The sequence below is a fragment of the Cupressus sempervirens genome, chromosome 6 (genome assembly GCF_028749045.1).
Source record: "Cupressus sempervirens isolate cs-2001-9-10 chromosome 6, ASM2874904v1, whole genome shotgun sequence".
NCBI classification, from domain to species: Eukaryota; Viridiplantae; Streptophyta; class Pinopsida; order Cupressales; family Cupressaceae; genus Cupressus; species Cupressus sempervirens.
In genome coordinates this window covers 36,494,407-36,520,411 of record NC_143123.1, presented here as the reverse complement: position 1 = coordinate 36,520,411, position 26,005 = coordinate 36,494,407, and the positions used below count along the sequence as shown (strand labels likewise).

The 26,005-nt window shown below is 33.5% G+C and overlaps 1 protein-coding gene across 4 annotated transcripts in view; it reads right to left on the bottom strand.

The window, feature by feature from the left end:
- Positions 1–208: 208 nt before the first annotated feature.
- LOC149550969 (ethylene-responsive transcription factor 2-like) overlaps positions 209–26,005 on the bottom strand; it is an 85,276-nt gene continuing 59,479 nt past the window's right edge. Inside the window, exons 1-3 of one of the 4 annotated variants that reach the window (XM_089786524.1) lie at positions 19,025–19,855; positions 2,663–3,339; positions 1,642–2,151 (exon numbers count right to left, since the gene is read on the bottom strand). In XM_089786524.1, coding sequence (XP_089642650.1) covers positions 2,091–2,151; positions 2,663–3,099 — 498 coding nt within the window. In that variant the 5' untranslated portion in view covers positions 3,100–3,339; positions 19,025–19,855 and the 3' untranslated portion in view covers positions 1,642–2,090. Of the gene's footprint in view, positions 567–1,641; positions 2,152–2,662; positions 3,340–19,024; positions 19,856–26,005 lie in introns of those variants that run through there. The other 3 variants (XM_089786526.1, XM_089786523.1, XR_016352647.1) reach the window with 3 other exon arrangements.

Below are 26,005 nucleotides of genomic sequence, written 5' to 3'. Positions count from 1 at the left end.
AGCATTATGTCTATAAAGATGAGTGGTGGAATTGAAAAGTTTGAAGAATGCCATCATTAGATGAAAATCATTTTTCTCTTGTCAAACTTCACCTCATTTATGGATAGAAAGTTGTATAATCTTGTTATTAATGAATAGAGAAAATAAACTGTTGCTAATATTACAATTGCAATGGTCATATAATATTATATTTATAAAGTCAATCAAATGTATTTAAACAATTTCTAAATCTTATAAACCAATTAATAGGTACAATTAAGTACCTTATGTCTACATTAAACATGTTGAAGTCTATCATCTAATTAAATTCGATGACAAAAGAAAATTTATAAAATAGTTAAAATTCAAAGATCTTATCATATCTAACATAAAAGACTCTCCTATCCACATTCTTTTTATTTTGAAAAATATTTACATTCATATATATGTATATATAAATCCATTCGCTCTTCATTTTCATAGTAAAATTCACAATAGACTGATCTTCTACCACTTAATGTGAGATTGGCCGTTCACATCAAGACCACAAAGATGAGCGCGACACTGGCATTTCAACTTACTAACGTCTGCAAATTCATAAAATAATGGCAATTAATAACTCCTATGAGTAACTGTACAGATCCAGAAAATATAAGCACAAATTTTATGGTAAACTTAATTTACGAAAGAAAGAATAAGTCGATCAAAATTTATTTACAGAAGAAAGAAGAAAACTGTGCAAAGAGGTCGATAGGAAATCATTGAAGCTTTTAAAATTATTAATTAAAATCTCTGTCAAATTTTATGGTTTACAAATCGTTCAGAGTTTAATAATAGTTCACCTTAAAACATTGAATCGAATTCCTACTCAAATCTGGGCGAAGGAAACAAATAACATCCGAACAACAAGATTAAGAACCCACCCAAATTTTAGGATTTAATAATAGCTCACTTAAAACAATGAATCATAATTCTAATCAAATCTGTCCAGAGAAATAGATAAAATCTTTAAATTTATTGACATGATGCAAAAACTATCTGATAAAATAGAAATAACCATATTATAAAACCTACTCTGAACATTAAAATTAAAAACACTGGCTAATTTTAAGATTTACAAGATCTGTGAAGTTTAATAAACTCATCTTAAAACACTGAATCAAAATTGTACACAAATATATGAAGAGAAAATAGAAAATCTGAGAGAATCTTTAAAGCTTTTAATTTATGGACAGGATGCAAATAATATCTCTGATTGAATTAAAATGACCATACTATAAAACCTAGATTTAGAAAACTGAACAAGGAAATAAAAATATGTGGCCAATTGTAAGGTTTTTTAACATTTTAGGGTTTAATAAATTCACCCGAATCAAATCTGTGCTGTGAAATCGGTTGCAAAGAATGTCTGCTAATGATCTTATTTCGAATCAAATATGGGCAGAGAAAAAAATCTTTTATTTTATTGACAGATAACTATACTGCAAAACCTACATTTCAAACATCTGAACAACAAAATTAAAACCTACATTTTGAACATCTGAACAACAAAATTAAAAACTCAGGCGAATTTTAAAGTTTACAATTGATTTAAGATTAATAATAGGTCACCTTAAAACATCAAACCTGTGCAGAGAAAATTGACAGAATGCAAAGAATATCTGATAAAATACAGATAGCCATATTATTAAACCTACATTACTAAAGTAAATAATTCTGGTTAATTTTAAGGTTTAATATATTCATCTTATAACACTGAATCAAAATTCTAATTAAATCTGTACAGTGAAAGAGAGAAAATGTTAGAGAATTGTGATATTGCTATCAGCATGGAAACTCTGTAGTTAAGTGCACTCAGGCTGGGGTACTACTGGGATGGGTGACCTCCCGGGACTTCACCCCTGTGAGCATCACCTAGATCCAATGAGTGCTAAGTGTTCCATTTATTCTCATGAGAGATGGATTCATGTTGAATCACTACTCATGAAACATGGGTCAATGAGTTTGACTCAAAGTTACATAGTTAGATCCTGATAGCAATATCACAATTTGACTTGCTGTGGAAATTATCTCCTACTTATCCTAGAGAATCTTTAAATCCTTCCATTTATTCACTTTATTAGCTCGATGCAAAGAATATCTAATAAAGTACCGATGACCATACCATGAAACCTACATTTAGAAAACCAAAAACTGAGTAAGGAAAGAAAAATGTCATTTTTATGGTTTTAATAAACTTACCACAAAATATTGAATCTAAATTCTAATCTAATCTATGTAGTGAAATAGGATGCCAAGAATGTCTGATAAAATTCAGATAATCATATTATAAATAAATAGGGTGCAAAGAACATCTGAACAACAAAATAAATAGTTCCCATACATGTTAAGATTTACAAATTTTTAATATTGAATCAAAATTCTAATCAAATCTGTGTATTGAAAGAGAGAGAAAATCATTAAATCTTATAATCTGTAGGTAGGATGGATTTTTTTTTGATAAAATACAGATACCCATACCATAAAACATTCATTGAGAACATATGAACAACAAAAGAGAAAACTCAAGCAAAATCTTGAAGGTCACAAATTTTTTAGGGTATGATAATAACTCACTTTAAAAAATTGAATCAAAGTTCTAATCAAAGTGCGTATTTCAGCAAAATTATGCTGGTTTGCGTACCTCTTGATCTTTGTTACCGGCTGCCGTTCTACGTCATCCATTACGTAGGATGAAACATTGAGTGGGAAGTTGAGCAGAGCTCTGGATCCTCTCATTCTGAAAGCCGCAGAGTCATATGCAATTGCAGCCGCCTCCCCAGTCTCAAAAGTGCCAAGCCAAACTCGAACCCCATGCTTCGAGGAATCCCTTATCTCCGCCGCATATTTCCCCCACGGGCGGCGCCGCACTCCTATGTAATGCTTCTCTTTTGCAGTCTCTCTTATTATGCCGCCTTTTTGTACATTCTCATGAGTCATATGTTCTCCACCAACTGATGAAGTTATGGCGTCTTTGAAGTCTGGGTTAATTTGAGCAGAGGGTGAAGTGGGTGGGGATGAATCGCCCAACAAATAGAGTGAGATCTTTTGTAGAGCTGCATTGAATTCCTCAGTTGTCATCGTAGAAAACTTGGTTAAGAATGAATTTGTCGCAGTTTGAATGGAAGAATGGTTAAGAAGGGTTTCTAAGGAGGGCTAAGAATTGTGTTTTGGTTGAAATGAAAGCACGGTGAGCGTTATTTGTTTGTGATGCAGCTATGTGGGAGGGTCATTCTTCAATAATTTTGATGTGTCTCCTTTGTTCCTCTGTATGTCGGTGGAAGGTCTCTTTGGGTATCTTTGGAAGGTTTTCGACATGGACTGCGAAGGTAGATGTGAAAGGATTGGAGTCACACACCTTATATCTAAAAATATCATTTAATTTAATTTTTATCTATTTATGTAAGTACTGTTTATTTGAGCATTAAAATTTGCAAAGAGTATAGTTTTTGTCTTATTTGATATTAGAGACTTAAATCTATTTATTTTAATAGTTATCAATAGATAAAGTAGAAAAAGGTTTGAACTCTTGATAATGCTGGACATAGTGTCCCTCCTACATCATCTTAAGATATTTCCATAAAAGATTTATATGTAGATAATATATAAATAATTATAAAATTAATAAATTATATAAATTTTAAATAGTCTATTATTATTTTTAACACCTATTCCTATTATAAATATGATTCAAAGAGTTGATTGAAAGGTGGGTTGACACTTTTAATTTACATAAAGACACTTTAGCGAAACTCCTTTTCGTTAATGATTTAAAACTTAATCAATTTGAAAGGGGTGCAGTAATATATCTATTATGACAAAATAAAATTTATTATTATCTTAGATATCAGATACATACCTTTTTGTTAGTTAATTTATTTAAATTTAACAAACTTATCATACCTTGATAACATCTCATTAGGATATTTAAATTGTTCAAAAGCTATGGGTAGTTTTCTTTTACTTTACAATGAATTTGATATACAAAAGTATGACAATAGTATTTTAAAAATTTGATAGGCTTAATTTTGAAATATATTGAACTACATTTATATGAAAGTGTAAAATTTAAAGTCATAAAGTCAAACATGTTAGTACTTTCTTTCAAATTCCACTTTTATTTGTTAAACATAATGTCTATAAATATTTCTGGGGAAGATCTCATGCCTAAAATAAAATAAAAATTTATAGATGAAATATATGACACCTAAAGTAAACATTTTTTAGTGGATGAAAAATCTGATATCTTAAGAGGGCTTTCTATTTATCCAATATGTGCTATCTATGTTTTAATGATGCATAGACTACCTCTGACATTTTCTTTCTCCCATCAAGTTTTGTTTTGTGCTCTAGAATTTGAGTAGGGTTTTCCGGGAATCTGTTTTACATTTGTACACTTAATGGAAAATACCTTCTTCCAATCAGGCCTTGAAGTTTCTCTAGTACTATATTTCCCAATTTATCTTTTGGAATCTATAAGGAACATGACAATATGATATTTAGAGCGACTCTCCTTCCAGCAAATACTATTTTTAGAAAAAAAATTCATAGCCACTGCGGATAATTTTAACGGTCTCAAAGCCAACTTTGTGGCTAAGGAGAAACAAATATGCCATGATTACAATTATAGGGTTGCTACTTCATGTAAAATTAAATTTGATATTAGTGCTTTAACACCTATTAAGATATCAGGGATGGAGTTTCTTGGACTCTTCCTCCTGGTTCTGTCTCTGTTTGAGTGCCGGGGAGTGGTAAGGGATGAGAATGTCAGTTTCCTTCAGCTATGGCAATCCGCTTTGGTTTTCAGACCGACCGCCTAGCTTAAGCCATAAGGGCCTATCATGGTTTAGGTTTGGCTCACCTTCTCAATTGTTAGAATGTTTGACTCGAAGGTGATTCAATAATATAATTCAATGTAACTATATAATTATATAATGGGTTGAGCAACAGGAAAAGTACAACTATGGTTTCTGCTTATTTTAAAGACGAGGGTAAGTCCAGTGGGGATGACTTAGATGGAAGTATGGTTGGACAGATGTCTATTAGCTGCTCTGTGGCATTTTTTTGTCTTCCATTGGGAGTATTTCTATGATGCTTGTAGATTTTGGGGAGGTCACCGTGTTTCTTGGTGGGATTTACGGGCGGATTCTCCTCCATTAACCTCTACCTTGAGTGCGTGGAATAAGGTCAAAGCTATAAATTTTACTGCTGGTGTACGTTTTTGGTCCCCTTTCATTCTTTGATATCTATCTCTCATAGGTCATAGTAGTTGGGAGAGGACTTGTCAGTATGGTCAGACAGTTTGGATGCTAGTCCCTTTTAGGGGTTTGGCCTATGTTGCATGGTTGTGATTTTATTCTGGTTGGTTGCCATATTCTGGTTGCCTATGAGGTTCTTGTGGTGGATGTTGTGCATGTATATTGATGTATGGATCTCTCTCTGCCATTTCATTGAAGGGTTTATGGTTGTGTAGAGGAGATTGGTTTTTTCACGGAGTGCAGTAGTTTCTTTTTAGTTTAGTCCTCCTTTCGGGGTCTATGATGAATGCTTTTGTGAGGAAGAAAAATGTCTCTGTTCTGGTGGTACACCTTCTTTGTGGATCTATTGTTAGACGATCTTATTGGCACTTTGGAATTTTGTGATATGCAGAACCATTGTTAGACGATCTTATTGGCACTTTGGAATTTGGTGATATACATAAGATGTTTGACATAGTTGGTTTTGGTAGCTAGCATCGAGTTGTTCAGAATTTTGCTGATCTGATGTGGGCCACTTCGTACAAACTTTGGAGGATTCTAGTCCTTCTACTCCCTTTCTACTATTGTGTTTCTAGCTAAGATGACTCTTTTTTTTTTTGGTGGTGTGTGGTTGCACAAGCTTGTTCATTTCCAAAAATAGATTAAATGCATTTTCTTTCTTTTGTACTTCAATTTTTCTTATGGGTACCAAGCAAATGTTGCTAGTTTTCAAGGGCCCTCTAGGATCTTGATTGTTTTTGGTTAAGTGAAAATTTTATTTTCGGGCCCCTCTCTTCTATTAGAGTCAAGTGCTTCATTTTTGAATTTTCTTATGGACTTAACACTCTTTTGTTTCTTCTTTGGGACACCTTTATTAAGGTAAAGTCCTTCCTATGGTTTCTATGGTACCTTTTAAAGCTCTTTAAGTTAGACGATCATATTATGATGTTTTCTCTTATGTTCTTAGCTCCATTGAGGGGAAGATGTCTTATATGGAAGTGATGATATGCTTTGCAAGTGAAGTCGATCATGGGTAGAATGTGTCTCCTCTTGTTAGAGATTATTAGAAGGAGAGATGGTTTTGAAAGTAGTCTTTCTCATGGTTTTGTCTTTCTATGGTGTGGATGAGATCTATTTTGGGAGGTTGGTTTTTCCCCCCTTTCTATTGATGATGCTCTCTTCTGTAGTGTTAGGATTTTCTCCTCAAACCCTTTTGTTCTAGATGGTTCTCTGTTATTTTCCTCTCTTTTCAAGCTAGATATTTTCTAGGAGCTTCCTAGGGCCTCCACTTGTGTTGTGGGTGCCATCTTAACTCCCATCTTGGCTTTAGGTGCCAAGTTAATACTCAACTTAGGCAAAGAGAAATTCTCTCTCTCATTTAAAGAATCAACTAGTTTAATGATACTTATTCTCATGTGGCTGATCATAATGTGGGCAAGGGGTTTGATATTACTTTTCGTGATTATGAGTTAGGGGTAGTACCTTATCTAGTGATTCTTGTTGGGGTTTTGCCTGATCTTATGGGTTATTGTGGGAAGTTGGTTTTTCAATTTTCTATCTTTCTATTGCTACCTTTTTCCTAGCTTTAGTCTAGCTTTGTACTATTAACATCTATCTTTTAGTATCTTTCTCTAGTGTTTCATCTATGTTGGTTTCATGTCCCTTTTAAAATCTACTTTTAAAATCTTTGAAGGGAGATTTTATACCATTCCTAGACCCTACACATCTCATGGTCTATTGACTTGTCATAATCCACAAGCTTGATGACTTCTCTAGGTTCTTCCTCATCCCCGTCGTTCTTAAAAGACACATTATTATTTTTCTTGATGGTTGCAGGGGTGCTCGTCTCATCTTGGTTTACTTGATTTTCTTTATCTTTAACCACCAAAGAAATGATTTCATTCTACACAAAGCCTAGTGAGGGAGGGTACTTCATACCACCTCCAAACATTCTTTTGACTAATTCAAAATTTTCTTCTTCTTCCAAATTGTCTATTTCCACCTCTACTTTCCCTTGTCCTACTTTCTCCTCTCTCTCTTCTTCATACTCATTATCTTTCTCATTATCCAAGACCATATTTGCATTATATACCTTTGCCTTCTTCTTTTTTCTAGACCCAGGGATTCAAGCCTTGATTCCCTTGAAATTCTTCTACACTTGCCCCCTTTTTCCACCGAGCTTGAATTTTTACCTCTTTGATCTTTAATTTTTTTTGTAATTTGGTTAGAAATAAAAATTTCAACAGAAAAATAATCATTCTTGTCAAAATCTCATGCATAATGGGTTTTTTTAGGTTTAGACCTCAACACATTAATACTGTGAGACAATGAGAACACTAGATAAGTGGTGAAACACATCTTTTTCTTATATCTAAAGTGGTTTAAAAACATAAATTTGTAATTATGGGCCCTATCATATCTCCCATAAAGGGAAATTTACTCCATCACTGCAGTAGGAGTACACCAGCATTGAAATTAGAAATTTAATAGAAGAATGTAACAAACATACCACCCTCCCCTTTACCAAGCTTGCCATTTGTATCTTTAGGGAATTTCTTATTACCCAATTTAGAGTACTTAAGGTCCTAGAAAAAGAGCTTACCTTTGGCACCGAGCCCTATAATTTTTGCCATTACTACAATGTTGAGCTTCAATTTCCTCCCTCCCAGACTAACTTCACCATTATTCCAGCCATTAGTCCATAATATCATGTTTGAACATTTTCATTTTTCTCCATATAAGGAATAAGCCTTCCTTCTTCCAAATTTTCCCACACTTATTTCTCCTTCTTCCATTTCTCACAGTTGTTAGATTCCCTTTTCCTCATTTTACCACCCATGTTCACAAGTTGTAGAGACAAGTTCCTTGTGAATTTCAGAAAAAATAAAACTTCACCATGAAATCTTTCCCAAACATTTCCCAAATTAACAAATTTTGTTTCCCAAAAATCTTGTGTCCTTAACATAAGTAAATATAATGACTCCTTTTTTGCTAGATGTCTTGTCCTAGTTAATAAGAACCTTAGTTTCATAATTAATATTTTCCTCATTACTCCAAAATGAAGTGATACCTTTACTTATCACTACATTGGCAAATGAGTCAACTAACTTATTTGCTTCTCTATACAAGTGCGTCATATATGCTTTGTTGGAATTAACTTGAAGACCTTTGGCTTTCTTAATAATATTTTTCAATCATCCATAAATGGACCACTCCTTTAGAAATATAATTTAGGATATTAAGAGAATCCCTTTCTATCCATATTCCCGTAGTTGAAATTTTTCTTGCCATCTTAATCCCAGTGTGAAGACCCATTGCTTTTACCACATGATTGGATTGTGTACCTAGTAGAATATCCATAGCTTTGAGCATATTACCCTCTTCATCCCTAATAATAGCACCACACCTAACATGGCTAGGAATTCCCTTTGAAATGCCATCAAATTTCATTTTGATCCAACCCAAATGATGATAGTCCAATCTTGTGTTTTCCCTTTTTTGATTGTCCTCATTTTCATAATCCTTTTTTCAATTTAAGTTACCTCCAATGTAAAAAACCACCTTCTCCTTGTACACAGTATTGTAATTTTCTATAATACTACGCCTTATGTGATTAGGTAGAAGAGGGAAGGGTTGGGACTTATCCTTGAAGACCCTATTGTCCCTTTCTTTCTAGAGATAACATATAATGTGAGGGAACACAAGCATCCAAAGTCTTTTTCAATGGTCCCTTTGAAATCCTTCAACATCCTCCAAAGTTTCCATATATTATTTGGCATTATCCAGCTCAAGTTCTAGGACTTAAAAATTTACATCCAAGTATTCTGTGCCAAAGAGCAAGTAATAAAAATGTGGTTTACCAATTTAACCTGGGTTGCACAAGGAAAATATCCATTAGGTAAACACAAACCTCTTTTACCATGGTTGTCTAGATTCAAGATTTTTTCTTACAAGGCAATCCATTGAAATATGTTAATATTTGTTATAAGTTTGTTATCCATATTGATATCTAGATAGGAGGCATACTATTAGTCACTTGAATAACTTGAACTATTGAAGAAATAGTGAAGACATGTGAGGGAACTCCATCCCAAATCAAAGAGTCAATAGAGTCTAGCCAAAGAATAAAGGAATCAAGACTAGCTTGAATAACATTTAGACCAAGATTTATATCAGAAACTCTCACCAATTTCCCACATCTCCCATAGTCAACCACCTTAGAACCTAGCATTTGATCACATCTATCTATGATTAGGTTATTAACAAGAGTTGAAGCCATAGGTTTCTCCAAAATCCAATAGTCTTTCTAAAAGTTGATAGTTTAACCATCTCCTAGTTTTCACCTAGCTTTAAGATTGAAAGTAGCTATGGCTTGCTAGATACCCTTCTAGAAGGAAGATCCTGACATGCTCTCTTGGTTATTGAGAAATTTCACCAATAAAGGACACTATTTTAATTATTTACGTCTCATTATTCTATTCAAGTCTCTTTTTTTTTTCAACATAAATCCTCCAAATTTTATGAGCCATTAGAGCTAGATTCATGGTTTTTATGGATTTGAGGCCTAGGCCGCCTGTCTTTTCGAGTCTACAAACTAGTTCCTAGGCTACAATTGAAAGTCTTTTCTTTTCTTCCACTCCCAAACATAGAATTTTTTTGGAATTTTTCTTGTAGATTCTTGAAGCTTTCTTGGAATTTGGAACAAGATAAAGGCATATATTGGAAGAATTTGAAGAGTTGACTTTATGAATGTTATTGTGATTATGAGATATCCATTATGGGATGGATAAATTTATGAGATGTTATATTTACATAGATAATGAATCCTTGTGTACTTGTGATATTATTTCGTATGCTCCATTGATTTAGGTTGCCAACTTTCATGATTATGGTTTATGACAATATTTTTTGTATTAACTGGATTATTTTAAATGGAGCATTAGGGTAGGTTATCTAGGTGCATAGTGGGGAATGGGGTTGAAATAGGGGCCAGGGACCTAAGTTAAAATGAATTAAAACGATATTAAGTGTTCCTCACCCATGCCTTGAGTGCTAGTATATGCTAGGATGGGAGTGGGAGAAGATCCTTTAGTGTGATGTTGGATAGTTAGTCTCCTTATCTATACAAAAGGATTACTAATGCCATATAGAGTCTCAAGAGGGTCGAGGTTGAGAGACACTTCCCAAATGCATATTAGGTTTCCTATTTATACTTTTTTTTTTCTAAATAAAAAATTTGGGTTGCCTCTAGGATCATCTTTATGTACAAGTAGTACTACTTGTTGTAGAGATCTTTTAGGATCCTTTCGTAGGGTCTCATTTGTTTATTTTATAATTTGATTATTAGTATGTGGATCATACATTATCTCCTCTGCATGGTGGGAGTGGTATCCTGATTAGATTGCCACATGATCAAGAGGTAGTGACTTCTTACCATTTGGGTTCCCCTCAAATTGACACAAACATTGGATATTTGTTGATGCAGTTGTACCTTTACATTTCTTATTCTTATCTTGGAAATTTCTATTCAGATATTGTATTTATGTATCATTTATCTTTTATTTTTAGATCCAATGGGATGATGTATTTTATTTTGATGTATTTGTATTTATTATTACATACCTTGCAATATGTGTAGTGTATGTTGTTATTTGGATGTACTTAATTGTATTATTTGTTCTTATGTATCTTCTTGTGAGATTATGTATCTTTTATTCATTTATTATTGGTGACATTGTGCTTAAGTTTAAAAATAATAAATAAAATCTTCTTAAATGTGACTCAATGTGAAGAAACCCTTTAGGAAATGAAAATTGTATTTGTAACATTTCATGTGTAGATGTGTATGAGTATATTGCTTTTTCATTTTTATCTTATGTTGTACAAACTTTAAAAAAAAAAGTTAAGTAAAATATTATAACATAGTAGTTTAAGTTCTCTTGGATTGTCGAGAAGAACATTACATAAGATCTCACATGAGTTTGATAAGTTAGAAAATTGGTTTGCATAAGCAAACCAAAATCCTGATAGTGTAGCCTCTATTGAGGCTATTACGAAGATTCTTACTTATGATGATAATTTAGCATCTGAATTTTGTGTTATCACCTTATTAACATCCAATCTAAGAATTTGATAGAGTATTCTAAAGAATTAAGATACACTCCTCCTTCCACAACCATCGAACCTTCAATTCCTATTTTTGATACTCTTCATAGAATTACCACTTAAGTGTCACTTCTCTTGACAACTTCAATATGAGTATCTAATTCTTTAGGTTTTGGTCTTCCTAATCTTTCACTTCCCTAAAGAATTGCTGATACATATTTACCTTCTTTGTTACCTTCATACAATGTCATTCCTTTCACATATTACAATCCTACACTAATACTCTAGTAATGATATTAATATTAATATTTAATCTAATTGTTTATTCTATTAGTTAAGTCTTTTATGATTTAGAACTATTGAAATCAATAACATGATAATATGTTATAGTTAGAATTATTAAAATAATGATGTAGTTAATATTTAATTAAGAGGTAATTGTTAAGTTGATTATTAAATTATTTGATGAATTATAGAAAATAAAATCATTATAGAATTGTTTAATCATGGTGATTTAATATATATGAAGAATTTATTTACAATTATAGCATATGTATTCATGCATGTCTTTGAACATCAAATCTTATAGCTGAATTAAACTTTAAAATATAAATTTTTGAAACTAGATTTGTATTATTATTGTGAATTTTTTTAATATATGGTTTTGTTAATTTTTTTCCTTTTATGACATTTTGGGGGTTATGTTGTTGGAAAATTAGTATTCAACACCACAGCCTATGGGATTCTATTTAACATGTGAAATGATATAACCATTTTTATGTCTCAATCAGACATAAAAATGGTAATTTGGAGTTGACTCATGTGACGACACTTCCCCATATGCATATTAAGTTTCCTGTTTATACTTATGTTATTTTTTAATAAAAAAATTGGGTTGCCTCTGGGATCATCTTTATGTACGAGTAGTACTACTTGTTGTAGAGATCTTTTATGATCCTTTCCTAGGGTTTCATTTGTTTATTTTATAATTTGATTATTAGTATGTGGATTGTGCATTATCTCCCCTAGATGGTGGGAGTGGTATCCTGATTAGATTGCCACACAATAAGGAGGTAGTGACTTCTTACCATTTGGGTTCCTCTTAGATTGACACAAACGTTGGATATTTGTTGTTGCAATTGTACCTTTATCTTTCTTATTCTTATCTTGGAAATTTCTATTTAGATATTGTATTTATTTATCATTTAGCTTGTATTTTAAGATCCTACAGGATGATGTATTTGTGTTTATTACTACATACCTTGCAATATGTGTAGTGGATGTTGTTTTATAGGGATCCTAAAACCCAGTAGTTAAAACATATAAGGCTTATAATAAGCGTGAAAGCCCAATCAAAAAAGTAAAAGTTTAGAGGCTGATAATAAGCATAAAGCCCAACCAAAAAGTAAAGTTATGAGAAAAGACCAAGAAAAAAGACAAGTATTACCATGGCCTAAAGCTAGAACAAAAGCCAAAAGACATAGAAAAACAAAAGAACAAGGGAGAGTTATTCCTCGTTCTTTTGCTCCAGCTCTTGCATAACCTGAGTAGCCTCGAAGGCTAGTTGATTCTCCTCCACTTCCAACTATTTCACCCTTTGGTCCCCCTGGTCCTGATCAAGAATGGTGTTGTCCTTTGTAGAGTCGTCCTCCATTCTGGCTTCTTCCTTGTCTTTTCCTTCCTCATCATCTTGCATTTCTCTATCTTTGATCCAGCCCGTAAGAGAGATGATGTTGTTGTTAATGGAGCTTAACAAAGAGAACATCTGATTCGCAAGGTTGTGATTGTAGTTCTCCAAGTTTTGTATCCTTCTTTCCATTAGACTGAGCCTGTTTGCCAAATCTGTCCTCTTGTTAGCATCCATCCCATTCCTTGTTACCTCAATATGTCTCACCTGGACTTTGACCTCCTCCAGCTCATAGAAAAGCCATTTGATTGATCTAAAATTGTCAATCATACTATTATGAGCATTATTCAAGAGGTTCATCCCTGTCTCCCTGGCTCTGTCCTAAATAGCCACTATCGTTGGTTCAATTAGTTCTTCCAGCCATGGTTCATCTTGATTTTCCACGAGGATTTGGGGATTCATGGCCTCCTTGAAGATGCCCATCTTCAAAGTCCTAACATTAAAGTTTTTCCAAGCTTTACTCCTATCATTGACCTGCAGTTCCCCTTTCGTATTCCCAACATTCACCTCTTTCTGCTCCTTAGGTTGGGCTTGGAGGTGGACATGAGATAGGGGCAACACTGATGCCTCATCAAATTGAGAGCGCGCTTCCTCCAAATTCTCCCTCTTGTGTTTCTTCCTTCCACTTTCATCCTTAATTTCCTCCTGCGTCTCCTTAACCACCTCCTCAAACTCCGGCTCCTCCTCATCATCGCTGTCTCCCTCATCATCCTTCTCAAGAGGCTTCTACCCTTGGATGTTGTTATTTGGATGTACTTAATTGTATTAGTTGTTCTTATGTATCTTCTTGTGAGATTATGTATCTATTATTCATTTATCATTGTGGACATTGTGCTTAAGATTAAAACTAATAAATAAAATCTTGTTAAATGTGACTCAACGTGAAGGAACCCTTTAGGAAATGAAAACTATATTTGTAACATTTCATGTGTATATGTGTATGAGTATATTGCTTTTGCATTGATATCTTATGTTGTACAAACTTAAAAAAAAAATGTTCAATAAAATATTGTAACATAGTAGGTTAAGTTCTCTTGGATTGTTGAGAAGGGCATTACATAAGATCTCTCATGAGTTTGATAAGTTAGAAACTTGGTTTGTGTAAGTGAACCAAAATTCTAATAGTGTAGCCTCTATTGAGGCTATTAAGAAGATTCTTACTGATAAGGATAATTTAGCATCTTAATTTTGTGTGTTATCACCTTATTAACATCCATTCTAAGAATTTGATAGAGTATTCTAAAGAGTTAGGATACACTCCTCCTTCCACAACCATTGAACCTTCAATTACTATTTCCAATACTCTTCCTAGTCTTACTACTTAGGTGTCACTTCTCTTGACAAATTCAATATGAGTATCTAATTCTTTAATTTTTGGTCTTCCTAATCTTTCACTTCCATAAAGAATTCCTCAAACATACTTACCTTCATAAATGTCATTCCTTTCACATATTATAATCCTACACCAATATCTTTGCACATTACCTTCCACTTTAAAGCTTTATTAACACATCCAATATGTGCATGCCTATTGTTGCATCTTCTAATACCACCATTAGTAGCTTGGCTCAAACCATCACCACTTTGAATCAAAAAGTGGCTCAATTCATTCAATCTAGGTACAATATCCCTACATGTGATATTGCTCATGGCTAAGTTATGCATACTCTTATGGACAAAGCTTTGAATTGGTATTTCTCTTTACCCACTTATTCCATTTATTGCTTTCAAATTCTTGCCAATTTTGTCATTCAACAACTTCAAGACATTATTGGTACTCAAATTTCTTTGATTGATTTAATGCATTGTAATAAAGTTTTAAAGAAATAGTTAGTGAATTTATTGTTTGATTACAAATTTTATATTCTCAAATATCTTATCATGTGCCTAATCATGTCTTCAATGTATTTTCATTTATTTGCAAAAGACATTAGAGTAAAAAGGCACATATTTATTATAAGAATGATCCTCCTCCCTCAGCTAACACATCTCTTTTAGTTTGAGGTCTTTCAAAACTATTTTTTTGATGAATAGTTTATACTTATGGTTTTCTAGCTTTGGAGTTGAGTTACTATCGTGGGGTGACCGTTTGTCCCATGACCCCTTTTTTTAGTATGTAACTTTATATTTTTTATTAATAAAAATGGACTATCATTAAAAAGAGGCATATTCCCTTGCACATTCAAGGAGAGTAATTCATCATTCATTCGACTCTTTACTCAATTCCTATTTCCATATCTTTATTAGGCTAATTCCATATGTTTAGCTCTTAGATATATCTTACACTTCTCATTTAATTAAATAGTACAATTTTATATTTACATTTGCACATCTTTAATCAAACTTTAGTTTGCATGAAAGTGGAATTTCTTGTGTAATTCCTTGATGCAGATTTGGGTTTAGAATTGGCATCCCTTTAGCCTTTGGGTTTTGGTAATTAATCTTGAGTTATATTTGGAAGGCCCTCCTTCTCTTTTATTTTTAATACTAGTGTGAAAGTGGTCAGTTAATGAATTCATCTCACATAGTTTATATTTTAATATTCATTTGCCTCCATTTCACTTTTAAATACTATGCAATGAGGGCTTATAAAACTACTTTATTCATAAAGTAATATGACTCTTGGAACAAAAGTAACATTACTATTGGAAGCTTAATATTTTGTGTGAACTTATGTTGGTAGCTGAAGCTATAGACTTAAAATGAGAGGGTGACGTAATTGAGAAGAGGATCTCTAGAGAGTGAAAGCTTTTCGTGAAGCTAACATAGAAAAGGGAAATTTTTTTTGTTGTGTCCAATGAAAATGGGAATGATGGCCTTTCTCTACCCATTTGTATAATCTTACTTTTCTCTTTGTTATGAAGTACTTCAACCTAGAAGGTTAGTATACCACTTCCATGAGTATCATTTTTATATCTTTAATCACTTCAAAAATGGCAATAGGATTATTTTTTAGTTTTCCCTCTATTCATCCTTAAGAAGTATCATAGATAAGGGTGCCTCACTTTTTCTCCACCATGGTCTAATCTAGTCCTTTACCAACATGAATTTGAAAAATTTCCATTTCAAAGTCATCTTCTCTCTTACTCCTAGTTGGACCAAAATGAAAATGAAAAGTTGACGAATGGATCTATCAAAATTGATGCAGTTGAGATCGATAGTCTTCCTAAAATATCCAATTCTAGTAGGAAAAATACCAATCATTTTGGGAAAAGATGAAGAAGAACCAGAAAACCACTAAGGAGGGAAACCCCCTTGAATAGATCCTTCTTGACAACCCCCACAAGAAAATAAAATCCGCTATAGCTAAACCAACTCCTCAAAGAGAAAAAAATACCAGAACATGAAGGATAAAAGATTGACATTAACAATTAGGAGGATAGGGATGAGGAAACTAAACACATGAAGAAGCCTAATCATACTCTTAATTTGGGGGAAGAAGGTTCTCTCATCTCGTCAACAAAGAAAAAAAGGAAAGGTAGTTTTTTGAGGAAATGGCCCCAAAGAAGGATTGGAGTAGAATCTAGATGAGGAGGATGAGTACACTGAGAACATAGATGATGATGGTTTTTTTGAGAAGGTAAGAGATATTGAGGAAGAAGAGAAGGAAAAAATGATGAAGATAATTTTGAAGTTGAATGAATTGGAGAATATGGTAAATATGGTGTGTAATTCCCAAAACCATGTTAATAATGGTCCTCAAGATAACATAATAGTTTCCCTTATTATGTATGAAAAAATTAACTCTCATAACCTCTAAAGTAAGATAGGAGACCTTCAAAAAATAATTTCTTCCCTATAAGGCTATTCTACTATGTTGATGAATGACAATGTTCAATTCAACAATTATTTCATTTCATTTCTCTAATGGCTAGTTTGTTTTGCTTTTAGGATTTCCTTATTGTTACTATACTTTCGTTATGGTAGTTATAAACTTATGATTAGTTTTGTGTTGTCACAACATAGTTATTTTCTCTTGAACTATTTGGACTCTAAGAGGATAAAACTATTAGTATTTTGAGAAACATAAACTCTTTAAAATGTTTTTTGATGATTACCTATGAAAATATTAATGTTAGTAGTAGTAGTGATAGGCCCTATTTGCAAAGGTTTCTTAACATACTTTATACAGATTGGGATAATTTTTTTTAAGTCTAATGACTAGCTGAGAAACACAAACTCCTTAAGATGCTTTTAATTATTACCTATGACAATATTAATGTTACCAGTAGTGATAGGTTCTCTTTGAAAATGATTATAGTTATTTTAAAAATCTCCAATCAAAATTCTAATTAAATCTATGGAGAAAAAGATAGAAAATCTTGGAGAATGTTTAAATCTTTTAAGTTATTAGTACTTGCTCGTAGGCTAAGTACTATTGTATCACTTTTTGAATAACTCCATTTAACTTGTCATTAAAATTATACATATCAACTGGTTAGAAATTGTCATTCTTATAACTTCTAATACACTTTATATTTTATATGATTGAGTTGATAATAAGTTTATATTTTTTACGAATTATCTATTGATGATTTGATTGGCTAAATCATCTAATGTCTTATAGTGGAGAGTTTTATAATTCTTGCTCCATTTTAGACAAACTTGATGTATGTATGTCAAATATTTTTGAAAAATACTTTAATAAATGAAAATCTTTAATTTTTTTTAAAAAAAATATGTTTTTCAAAAAAAATTAATTTAAATAAAAATATTATAAATATAGTATACTATAACATATATTTATTTATATTTAAATTTTAGATAACTAATTTTTCTATATATTAATTATACATTTAAAAATATTTATTTTCTTAAAATTTCAATTAATTATTTTATAAATAATTTATATAACATTTGAACATAAAATAAATAAAATATTTTTAGATAAATATTATAAACTAATATGATAATTAATAAGTCTAGTTTAAAATAAAATTTATGATTCATATTACATGTTATATTTAAATCTAAAATTCATAAAAGAAATTATATTTCTAGTTTTACATTGTATAAATTGTAGAATTAAATGTAATAAATTATTTAAGCCAAATTAAAATCATATATAAGTTATATTTAAATCTTAATTTTCCTATTGTCATTATATAACATAAATATATTATGACTTTATTAAGAAAATTATTAAATTAAAATAGAACTATAATATTACAATAAAATATTAAATTATTTCTATTTTATTTTTACTTGACAAGTACTTAGCCACTATGTTGCACTTTGTTAATGTTAGTAGTACTTTGGAAATGACTAATTATTTTTAAAATGTTGAATCAAAATTCTAATTAAATCTATGCAGAAAAAGATACAAAATCTTAGAGAATTTTAAATCTTTTTATTTATTGACAGAATGCAAAGAATATCTCATGAAATAACTATGCAGAAAAAGATAGAAAGTCTTATAGAATCTTTAAATCTTTTAATTTATTGACAGAGTGCAAAGAATATCTGATAAAATAAAAATGGTCATACTATAAAAGTCTTATAGAATCTTTAAATCTTTTAATTTATTGACAGAGTGCAAAGAATATCTGATAAAATAAAAATGGTCATACTATAAATCCTAGATTTAGGAAACTAAACTGGCAAATTTGAAGGTTTATAATTTTTTTAGGGTTTACTAAACTCACCATAAAAGACTGAATCTAATCAAATCTGTGAAGTGAAATAGGATACAAAAATGCAGATAAGCATACTAAACAAACAAAATGGAAAATATATGATAAATCTTAAGATCTACAAATGATTAGGGTTTAATACTCACATCAGAACACTGATTCAAAATTCTAATTAAGTTTCTTCATAGAAAGAGGGAGAATCTTTATACACGATGAAAAATAATCTGATAGAATACATATATCCATACCATGAAACTTTCATTGAGAACATATGAACAACAAAAGAGAAAACTCAGGCAAAATTTTGAAGGTGAAACATTTTTTAGGGTTTAAAATTAACTCACCTTAAAAAATTGATCTTCGTTCCCAGCTGCCGTTGTACATCCACTTTTTTTCCCCTGTAGAGCTCTCTTTTTGGAGTCCATGTGATGAACGGCTGAGCCCAAGTGAGCGTAGGACGAAACATTGAGTGGGAAGTTGAGCAGATCTCTGCATCCTCTTATTCTCAAAGCGGCAGAGTCATATGCAACAGCCGCCGCCTCTGCAGTCTCAAAAGTGCCAAGCCAAACTCGAACCCCATGCCTCTTGAGGAATCATATTTCCCCCACTTCGATGTAATGCTACGAGTCATATGCTCTTTACCAACTGATGAATGGATGGCCGAATAAATAGAGTGAGATCCGTTGCAGAGCTGTATTATATTCCTCAGTTGTCATCGTAGAAAACTTGTTTTTGATCACTCGAGGCGGTGGCGGTGGCTAATGGTATTGGTTAAGAAGGGTTTCGAAGGAGGGCTAAAAGTTCCACTTGGACAATGACAGACTTGTCAATCACAGAGGAAAGTGGTGGCCATGATTGCCTAAGAATTGTGTTTGGTTGAAATGAAAGCACGGTGAGCCATTCTTCAATAATTTCCATGTGTCTGCCTCGTTCCTCTGTTTGTGACGCAGCTAGTTCAGAATCTTTGGACTGGCGTAGACGTGTAAGGGTTGGAGTCATATACCTTATATCTAAGAATATCATTTAATTTAATTTTTATTTATTAATGTATGTACTGATTATTGGAACATTATAATCTACATATAGAGTATAGTTTTTGTATGACATTTTAATTGAACTTTAATAAATAAGAAGAAGATATTAGAACTTAAATTCTTTTATTTTAATAGTTTAAAAGTTTTGAATAGATAAAGTAGAAGAATGTCTCAATTCTTGATAATGTTATTTAAGAAAGATAATTTTTTAAAATCCTACTAGATTTGTAGTTATATATCTATTGAACATAATTGGCGAGAATGTTTGTAAGAGATAATGCCACCAACCTAAGTTCAAACCCCTAGAAGAAGCTGAATAAATTTAAAGACCCTTTGGTTCTTACAAAGAGGGTCCCATGAAGCCTTCAAATGTGGGCTTTGGGCCCTGTCAATGGAATGTTCAAGTGGGAATGAAAGGTTTAGGGGAGACTGTTTGGGGCCATCTTGAACAAAAATGCCTTCATGTCCAGTGGAACCAGTCAAAGTAGGATGCCAAATCCATGAAGCCTTCAAATGTTGGCTTTGGGCCTTGTCAATGGAATTTTCAAATGGGAACAAAGAGATTAGGGGAGACTATTTGGGGCCACCTTGAATAAAAATGCCTTTAGGTCAGGTGGAACTGGTCAAAGTGGGATGCCAAATGGGGACTTCTTAATTTTTATTCATGATCCTCTTTTGGATTCTTTTATTTGAGCTTTGGAGTTGACACTTATAGGTAAGTTTCTTGGATCTTGTCCCATTATAAAGAAGACAAAAGGAAAGAGAAAGTTGAGGACACTAAACCTTCTAATTGTTCGGGTTATGAGAAAGTAAATATTGGTTCTCAGGAAAATCCAAGGATGGTTCTAATAGGGAAAGATTTGACATCTCAAGAGAGAGAAGAGTTTACAAGGTTATTGAATGCTTACCAAGACGTTTTTGCTTGGGGTTATGAAGATCTAAAGGAATTCATGGATGGGAAATTTAAACATCAGATTCCCTTGAAACCTGGTTCAACTCCCTTTCGGAAAAAGCAAAGACAATTCAATCCCAAGGTGGCAGACGCTATTTTCAATGGGGTTGATAAGATGCTTAAAGCAAAGATTATCTATCCCATTCACCACTCAACATGGGTAGCTAATATTGTTCCTGTTAGGAAGAAGAATGGTGAGATAAGAATATGTGTTGACTTCCGCAATTTGAATCAGGCGTCACTAAAGGATAATTATGGACTCCCTGTCATGGATCATATTTTGCAGTTGGTATCTGGCTCTAAACTCATGTCAATGTTAGATGGCTTCTCCGGTTATAACCAAATCAATGTTGCACCTGAAGATCAACATAAAACAACTTTTACCACTCCATGGGCTACGTTTGCCTATAGTCGTATGCCTTTTGGTTTGATAAATGCTGGGGCCACCTTCCAAAGGGCCATGGATCATTCATTCGAGGATTTCAAGAATAAGATCATTGTTATGTATCTTGATGATCTTACAGTGTTTTCAAAATAGAGAAGAGATCATGTGCATCATCTAGAAGCAATATTACATCAATGTCGAACTCAAGGCATCTCACTGAATCTTAAGAAGTCTATATTTGGGGTGACAGAAGGCAAACTACTGGGGCATATTGTCTCCAAAGAGGGCATTCAGATAGATCCTGAATGGGTGAAAGCTATCCAACAGTTGTCACTTCCCATGAGTAAACCAGGAATTAGGTCTTTCTTTGGGCAGATAAACTTTATAAGGAGGTTCATACCAGACTTCTCTGAGATAACAAAGTCAATTGTGGATATGATGAAAGGGAATACTAATTTTAAGTGGACAAAAGAAGGTAATGCTTCTTTTGAACAAATCAAGACTGAAATTGCTCATGCGCCTACCCTTTCTTATCCAAATTTTTCTAAGGATTTTCATTTGTATTGTTATGCCTCCGAAAACACTTTATCTGCTATACTTACCCAACCTGACAAAGACAATACCAAGGCCCCAATAGCATTCATGAGTATCCCTCTTAAGAAACATGAATTGAAATACTCCTTGATCGAGAAAAATGCTTATGCTCTAGTTAGAGCAGTGAAACAATTCAAGTTTTACATCCTAAACTCTCACTCCAAGGTGTTTGTCCCTGACTCAGCAGTGAAGACTATTCTGACACAACAAGAAATTGGCGTGAACAAAAGGGCCTCCTGGATAACTAAAGTACAAGAATATGATCTCGATATAAAACCTACAAAGCTTGTCAGGGGAAAAGGTTTGTGTAAGGCAATTGCGGAAGGATCTTCTAAAGAAGGGACAAAGGAAGAAATGCCTTTAGTTTTATTCATTAGTAATGTTGATGACTAGTTTTCAAATATTACCTATCTTCTGACATATGGGGAATGTCCTGCTCATTTATCACCTAAAGAGAAGAGGACCTTAAAATTGAAATCTGCAAAATACATTCTTTGGAATGACGCCTTATACAAGAAAGGGATAGATGGTACTTTTCTGAGATGTGTTGATTCTGAACAAAGAAAGGAGTTGCTTTAGTTATTTCATAATGAAGCATGTGGAGGTCATTACTCCGCATTAGTAAGAGCTTACAAAATTCTGAGAAATTGTTTTTACTGGCCTGAGATATTCAAAGATGTAGAAGAATGGGTGAATAAGTGCGATTCTTGTCAGTACTTCAAAGGAAAAGTTCAATTGGCTGCACTGCCCTTGAAACCAGTGGTGATCGAACAACCCTTTCAACAACAGGGTTTGGATTTCATAGGTGCTATTCATCCTTCATCCTCTGCTGGACATACTCATATTTTGATGGCAACTGACTATTTTACCAAGTGGGTGGAAGCGACCCCAGTAAAACAAACAACTTCAAAAGTGGTGTGCAATTTTATCAAACAAAACATTCTGGTTAGGTTTGGTGTGCCGAATAAAATTGTTACCGACAATGCTACCAACTTCTCTTCTCAAGAGATATCATCATTTTGCTATCAATACGGGATTATTCTCTCTCATTCCTCTGATTATTTTGCACAAGGAAATGGTCAGGCGGAATCAAGCAATAAAAATATTATGACCATTGTGCGAAAACTGATAGATGTTAATCATAGATCCTGGCACAAGCACCTGTACGATGCATTGTGGGCAGATCGTACTACTAAAAAGAGAGCAATAGGATTTTCTCCCTTCGAGATCCTGTATGGAACTGAGCCAGCTCTTCCTCTTCCTTTAGAGCTATCCACCTTGAAATTACAGAGTGCCATTGAGAATCTTGAATTCAAATATGCTCTTGAGAAACGAATGTTGTATTTGACAAAGTTGGAAGAAGAAAGAGAGATGGTTGTTGATAGAATTCAGGAACATCAATCCTGTGTCAAGAAGTTATTTGATAAAAAGGCTAAGAAGAGGATGTTTCGAGAAGGTGATCTTGTCTTGCTTTGGGATAAGCGCAGAGAGCCAAAAGGATTACATGGAAAATTTGACTCCTTATGGAGAGGCCCTTTCCAGATCAAAGAGGTATGCGGAAAGAACTCTTTTATTTTGTCATACCTGAGCGGTACCCAGTTGCCCTTACGTTATAATGGGCAACACCTAAAACATTATCATCAGTAGAAGGTGTCCGTACACCTTTTTGTATATAGGTTGTCCCATTTTTGGGGTGCTCTTGTTGGTTGGTGTTGTTTTGGCCTTTCTTTCTATTGTCCTATTTTTGATATTTGTTCCCTCTTTTGTAAATTGGTCCCTCAAATGACTCTATTTCACAGCCCAATGGATAAGGCACTACTTTATTCATTTTGGATTCGAGCTTCGTCCCTTGTCAGTCCTTGTCCCTAGTTAGAGCCAGCTGTTGCCCGACCATAGAATTTGTTCCAATTCTATGAGCCATGGTTCGTATTTAAAACTTGCCTGGTTTTAAGCCTTAAATTGATCATTCTATCTGTGAAATCTGCAAATCTTTAAGTCTCCATGTCCCCGGCTTGTTAGCAGTTCCGCACAGCACTTGAGATCATTGAAATCCAGCTTCTGAGCCTCAAGATGTAAAAGGTTAATGATTGCCGCCAAAAACACATATTTCTTAACCTTTAACTTCTTAAAAGTTAATGTTAACCATCAAAAACGTGTTTTTCTTAACCTCCAAGTAAAAGGTTAATGTTAACCACTAAAAATACGTTTTTCCTAACCTCTCCAATAGGTTAATGATAGTGATTAAAAACACGTAATTCTTAACCTCCATGAGACGGTTATTAACCTGCTTGAAAATTTCCAATTATATAAACCATATGTAAATTCTTTTGGCTCGAATATAGTGGGTGTGATACTGAGGTTTGAATGCTTGCCGTCAACTATGGGAGTCTAGATTTATGAAGGAAATAGGTTGGAACATATCTGACCATGTGCAGATCGTCCTCTTCACCAAGTGCACGATAAAGACATCTTTAAAGAAGCGATTAAACCCCATACCATGCTTGCTCAACCGGCAGTTATTTCTCCTACTACAGTAGCAGGATACTTTACGAGTTGGCAAGCCAGACGGTGTGAAGCAAATAGAACTTCAATGCACCACACGAACTAGAAATATGGGAGCGTGTATTTTGAAGAGCATGTTTCATCAGATCATGTGCAAGGAGATGAGACATGATAGATGAATGATGGAACAGTAATCCCAATGCCACCACCGTGATGAGCTTCAAGCTGGGGTCAAAGGATGAAGGTCATGAATACACAACATTAATTTGTAAGCTCATGAGATTTCATAGTGAGCATGGAGAAGCCCAATTCTGCAAGGAATGAAATTTAAGATGGTCGAGACTCGTCGTGGTTGGTATGTAAATATGGATGTGAATCAAGGTATTCGTTGAATTGTATATAAATCATTTGGCATAGTGCATATGCAAACATGGATGATGGTCTATGTTCTGAAGCAAATTAAGCGCAGAATGATAAAGTATGAGGAACACGAGTCCCATGTTCATTCAGATCAATTCTCATACCATTGCCAAGAATAGAGTTTGTTTGAGAGAATCAATCGGCAAGCTTAGTGACATCTTGTCAAGAGATAATCAAAACAAGAAAAAGGAGTTCATTCAGCATTCCCTTACCTCTGAGCCTAATAATTCAGTTATGGGTCCGCAGTCAAAGGTTTTATAAATTTGGAAAATTTGGTATTTATAGTACCTTGGAGTTAACTGAATACATCTAAAGCCATATGCAGTAATCCATGTCCCGATGATATTCCTCCATTATCATCCATCAATTAATTAGGTGTGATCACCGGAGATATATGTGATGAAGGTTAGGGATATAACTGCTTGATGAGGGATCATTAGATTGTCAAAACATTTTGATTTTACATTTGCAGTGAAATAATGAGCAGAGAGATGGAAGATGTCTACGTCCTTCGTTGATACAATCTCACTATAGATAAAAGATCCATGAACAAGTTGCATAGGGATGCAAGTAGCTCCTGAGATCTCCCCTGATTTGTTTGACGTAATGCCAAGATAAAAAAAGGGTGGTGAACATAAACCGAACATACAGGGTGTTGGCAAAACGTTTGACAAAATACTCTTTCCTGACCTGCAGCTTTGGAAGCTCCACTCATTAAGTCACCCGAGTTCGAATCAGCATTCTTACTTTCTTTGTGACTTGGCATATTTGAGAAAAGGATTGGAAATTAAACCATGAAGTACAAGTATTAGAGGCCGGATTATGCTCCTATTTTAAGAAGTATGCTTCCAGATATCGGTGATACCATTTTAGGAAATGTTTGTCTTCAAGACTTCTGGTCATCTCTTGTAAATGAAGAAAGGACTCCATTAGCTGGAAAAATATTGAACAGTGGCTTGGCCCAAGCAGGCGGGCATCCCATTTCCGTACAATTCCCAGAATTAGTGTTGGAATGCATGAAGGCTTATCATCCTAGCACTAGAGAAGTTCTTTCACCGAACAATGAAACAATTGCTCACCTGTACCCTGCCTCTATTGCTATCATTTTTTGACTGCCCACTAGGATGCAATATGCCAGCATTAATCTAAGAACTACCAAGGAATATTTTACTGCTAATCAACTCCAATGTTTAAATACTATGGCAAGATCGTGGTTCTTCCAACCAAGAAGGGGCAAATCTCAATTAGGCAAATCCATTCACAGATCATCACTGAAAGAAGATGTGGCGAACATGGTAACCTTGTTGAGCAGGATCGTTGGTCTTCGAGATTCACACGAGTTCGAAGGTTGGATGTTTCTATTCATTAATATGGTCTGCGAAGGAAAACAATACATTGATTGGGCTGAAATTATCAGTGACTCACTGCATAGACAGCT